At 35.3% G+C, this 5,492-nt stretch overlaps 1 protein-coding gene across 1 annotated transcript; it reads right to left on the bottom strand.

Annotated features, from left to right (window-relative positions):
• Nucleotides 1–271: 271 nt before the first annotated feature.
• On the bottom strand, nt 272–721 carry LOC127102920 (uncharacterized). The gene has a single exon (XM_051040237.1). The coding sequence runs from the start codon at nt 719–721 to the stop codon at nt 272–274; it is 450 nt and encodes a 149-aa protein (XP_050896194.1).
• Nucleotides 722–5,492: the final 4,771 nt, after the last annotated feature.

Below are 5,492 nucleotides of genomic sequence, written 5' to 3'. Positions count from 1 at the left end.
ACATCATTAGCATAGCAAAATGCTGGCATATCGAACCTCATAATACTGATGGAGGGGGCCTCATTCGCCCATTTAACTTTGAACATGGATGCCAAAGTAGCCAATGCATCTGCTAGGTGGTTCTCTTCCCTCGTGATATGGTCAAATATGATCTCCTTAAAATACGGAATCAACTTCAATACATGCTCTCGATATGGGATCAGATTTGGGTGTCTTGTCTCCCATTCTCCTTTGATTTGATTGATAACCAGAGCTGAGTCCCCATACACCTTCAATTATTGATTCTCAAATAAATAGCTGCTTCAATCCCGCAGATGCAAGCTTCATATTTGGCCATATTGTTTGTACAATTAAAGCAGATTCTGGCAGTGAAAGAAATATCAAAACTCGTGGGAGAAGTAATGACAACTCCAACACCACTTCCCAAAGCATTTGAAGCACCGTTGAACACGAGCGTCCATCGCGATCCTGGCTCTAGGCCTTCATCTGGATCTGGTATATTGTAATATTCTTTGATAAATAACATGTCTTTATCAGGAAAATCAAATTTCATTTGCTGATAATCCTCTATAGGTTGATGAGCCAAATAATCAACAACTATACTACTCTTTATGGTTTTTTTAGTCGTATATTGAATATCATATTCTATTAAAATCATTTGCCAATTGGAAACTCTTCCCGTGAGAGCAGGCTTTTCCAAAATATACTTAATAGGGTCCATCTTCGAGATCAACAAGGTAGTATGGGTCAACATATATTGTCTTAGCTGGCGAGCAACCCATGCCAGAGCATGACAAGTTTTCTCGAGCAGTGAATATTTGATTCCACAGTTGGTAAATGTTTTGCTCAGGCAGTATATTGCATGCTCTTTTCAGTTAGACTCGTCATGTTGGCCTAATACACACCTCATTGACTCATCGAGGATAGTGAGGTACATGATTAAAGGTCTTCCTTCTACTAGAGGCATAAGAATTAGAGGTTCTTGCAATTATTCTTTTATTCTTTCGAACGCTTCTTGACAAGTTTCATTCCACTTGACGGCCTAATCTTTTCTCAATAACTTGAACATTGGTTCGCGAGTGGCTATTAGATTAGAGATGAACCTTGCAATGTAGTCCAATCTCCCCAAGAAACCACACACTTCTTTCTCTGTTTTTGGTTTAGGCATCTCTTGAATTGCTTTTATCTTCACAGGATCAACCTCAATTCCTCTTTCGCTTATCAGAAAGCCAAGTAATTTACCAGATCTTACTCTGAAGGTACATTTGTTGGGATTCAACCTCAGTCTGAATTTTCTTAATCTTTCAAACTGTTTCTACAAGTTGACTAGATGTTCTTCCTTCGTACGGGACTTCGAAATCAAATCATCAACATAGCACTCAATGTCTTTATGGATCATGTCATGAAAAAGAGTCACCATAACGTGCTGGTAGGTTGCCCCAGCGTTCTTCAAATCTAAAGGCATTACCTTGTAACAAAAGGTTCCCCAAGGCATGATAAATGTGGTCTTCTCCATTGTAGCGGTAAATTCATAACCATTAAGCTACGGATAAACTTAACGTCAATAAAATCAGAGTCGCCACTGCGCTTTTATTGTTTCCAAGGGAAAAGGGAAAAGTACGAACAAAACCCAAAGATAATAAGTTTTCAAATCAAAACTAAAAAAATGCTAGAGATTATAGGTAAGGGGGTAGGTTACACATAGGGAATGTGTTAGCACCCAAAGTGTCCTAGGTACTCCTAGGGAGCCTTTTTTTGTGTGCATATGGGTTTTTGTACAAAATGATGTTTGCAATAAATAGAATGTGGGGATGAGAAAAGAATTCATTAATTATATTTTTGTGTTTGACAAGACCTTTGGACTTGTGCCTAGGTACCAACATAAAAACGAGGGATCAAAACCTCGTAGTTCGTGGTAACAATTTCAAAGTGAGTAAATTGCTTTTAACAAAAGTTTAAATTTAAAAGAGTCACAAAAGGCCGAAAAAAATTTGAATGAGTGTTAGTTCTTTTTGTCTTTTGAAATTTTAAGTCAAATATGGTTAAGGTTATTTACGAATTTGATTAAGAAAAAAGAGTTTTAAAATGCAATGGCATAAGGACAAAGTTTCTAATTTGCAATAAAGTCTAAGTTTAGAAATCACAAGTAAAGAAGAATTTAAAAAGGGGGGAGAGATTTGAAATTTAAGAAGTGGGGAGGAGATGAAGAGACTAATCCTAAGCAAAAATTTAAAAGTTAAGAGTTGAAAAGATCTGACCAATGGGATGCAATCCAATAGACAAGAATGTCATATAGAAACCCAATTTTACCTTGGACTTTAGAATCAAGCAATATCAATACACAAATAGCAAGATGAAGAGCAAGCCATCAAATAAAGATAGACACATCCAAGCTTAGCAACTTCATGATCTTCTTCATAATCTCCCATGTATAAGATGAACTACTCCTTGAATGGCTCAGAATAATGTATTAGACACGTGTTCAAAATAACAACTTCATCAAGATCATGTAGCAGATGAACTCAAATGAGTCTCAATACTTGCATCAGATGCATATTCACTTCACAAGCACTTGGTTTCAGAAACAAGTTGGCATTGGCCAAGTCCTTTTGCATAAGGAGTGTTTCCTAATTCTAAGTTCAATGTCTCATATCAAATCCAACAGTCCACACAAATGTCTTTTAGGGTTTTTGTTGTTATTATGTACATTAAGGTCAAAAAACCACAAAAAAAATACACAAACAAGTATAAACAATCACAATATAATCACAAAGATATGGCTCAAGTGAGCAAAGTGAAAATGGCATTAAAATAAACAAGTTAAATGGTATGAATAATAGAAAATGAATAAAGACTTGAATTTAAAGTGCATAAAAGTAAATGACTTGAAATTAAATGTTAGTTAAATGTTAGTTGATTAGGAGTTAGTATTGCTTTTGCTTTTGTTGTTTTAAGTCATTCTTTGGAGAACACTCAATCCACTATTCACAAGCATGGATCCTTGAACCAAGACATCTTCCAAAGGAAGAAAAAAAGGCCAAGTTTCCACACAATACCATGAAAGGGGGGAGACTTACAATCCCACTTACTAGAATGTTATGCCTTTTGTATTAAAATTCAGCGTTATGTTAAGCAATCGTAATTGGACTTATGTAGAAGTCACAACTATTTGAGGTCGGGCAATAATATTTTTGGTGTTGATGCATGTTAGACACATGTTATAATCAACCATGCTCCTAAAACATATCATACACAAAAAGAGAATGACAAAAGGATGAACCTAATCTCATCCATACTTATGTTGATTTTACAATCAACTAGGCTTAGGATATATAGACATCATAGGTCAATGAAAGGGGTGAGGATAGAATGGGATTGAGATGAAGAGGGAGGGGGAATGAAACAAATACAAATTGGTCAAAGGAGGACTTTTACCAAATTAAAATCATTCATTCATTTTGGGAGATGAAATGCATATTTCATCAATCCCCTAAATCCAATGATTTTAATCCAACAAAGTCAAATCAACCTTGACTAAGGCCCAACAACAATAGTCAAACTCAACAAGTTAACCAAAATAGCTCAACACAATTTATTTACATTTAAACAATTAAAAATCAATTAAAAATACATTAAATTAAATTATGGTTGGTCAAAATCCTAAAATCTCTTTAAAACACCAAATAAATGGCCAAGAGATTTATCATAGGTCAAACAAGGTCAAAGGACCTTGGAAAAAAATTCATTATTTTTGGAAACTTAAAACTATTTTTAAACAATTAAAAATATGCAAAAAAGAAATTAAATCATGAAAAATATTAATAATAATCTTTTTAATTTGGAAAATGGAAGAGGAATTTATTTGAATTTTTTTGGTGTAAGTCCCATATTTTTTGGATCAATATTAAAATTAATATGAATTAATGAAAATAAAGCAACTAAACTAAAAATCAGAAAATGCAAAAATACGTGGACCACTTGATCTGCCTCATTAATTGAGGTGGCGGATCAAGTGGATCAGAGCGCACGTTCCATGGTGATCCTCAGTCAATGTGCCACACGCGTTGTAATTAGTTTGGACGCTCAAGATTAAAACAAAATGGATGGATCCTGTGGTCTGGAGACACGCCAACGCACCGCCGGAGCTAGAGCTCCTGTCTTCTTCTCCGGTGGACCTCACCGAACTGGTCCACCCTCAACCATCACCAAAATGAAAAACGAGGACATGAATTTAAAGTAAAAATGCTCAGGAGCTCGAATCTGACCTCAATTTTACCTAACACCAAGTATATTGAAAGATACAGGGAGTTGACTTTTGAGGATCATGATCTGAGTTGCTTTGATTTGACCTCAAAGCAATTCAATCTTCTTTCCTACATTGGTAGGACTTCAGACAACCAAAAATTATCAAGAATAGTTGAGAATTGAGTGAGAATCGAAGAGATGAAAAATTTAGAAATTCACCTTCGCTGTAGGTTCAAATGACCACGATCTTGCTCTCAGTTGTGCTTGGCCTTGCTCTGGGTACTTGATGGAGTAGAAATGTATCAAAGAAGAAGCAGGACTCTTGGAGTTTTGAATCTCAAAACAGTGGGGATTCAAACTCGATTTTCAATGAAAATCCTCAAGGTTATCCTTTGAATGTGAAGGTTTAGGGTTGGTGATTCAAAGTTGGCGCGCAAGGGTCCTCAATTCTGAGTGAAAGAGCTTCTATTTATAGCCAAGGCACTTGATATTTGCACACTTCTTTCAAACTTTCAAAAATAGCAAAATCCTTTGCATGGATGCATGGGTGTATGATAGGCCCATGTAATGATGCATTCAGGTCCAAAATCTTGTTCAAGCAATGCTGAAGTCATGTTAACAAGCCATGCATTCTTGTGTGGAAAATGGAAGTTCAAACATGCCAAATGGTCATCCAACTTTAAGCCATGCGCAAGTCATTCATACTTTGTCCAAATGGGGTGAATTTAGACTTTCTGAAAAGGTTAGATCAAAAGGAACAACTTTCATGTTGAACACGTTTTGATTTGAATCTTGGATCATGATGAATTTTTAGGTCGAAGTTTGGAAAATCAAACATATCAAAAAAATTCTAAGTACCAAGCCATATGTTCACTTCTTCCACCTTGGGTACCTTTTTCTATGAGCTTCAAATGAGAAAGGTTCCTGCATAAAAGTTGTATATATCTCAAAGTACTTAAAATTGGTCACAAATTTGTCCTCATTTGGATTTATCATGAAGGACTTATACATTTTAGAAGTTGAGGAAAATCACTTGTTCAATAGTATTGGCCCAAAATGACCTATAATGTTTCCTCATATCACATGCATTTAAAAGTTGAATTTTCACTTACTCCAAACATCAAAGTTGAAGTAGACATATTGTATTTAATCATGAAACTTTAATGGATTTCATATCATGAAAATTGAGTAGGTTATGGTCTTGGGAAGTTGACCTTCAAATTATGGTTTAAACAAAATGACCTATA

The sequence above is a fragment of the Lathyrus oleraceus genome, chromosome 7, assembly GCF_024323335.1.
Source record: "Lathyrus oleraceus cultivar Zhongwan6 chromosome 7, CAAS_Psat_ZW6_1.0, whole genome shotgun sequence".
NCBI classification, from domain to species: Eukaryota; Viridiplantae; Streptophyta; class Magnoliopsida; order Fabales; family Fabaceae; genus Lathyrus; species Lathyrus oleraceus.
This window is presented reverse-complemented; position numbering and strand designations above follow the sequence as displayed.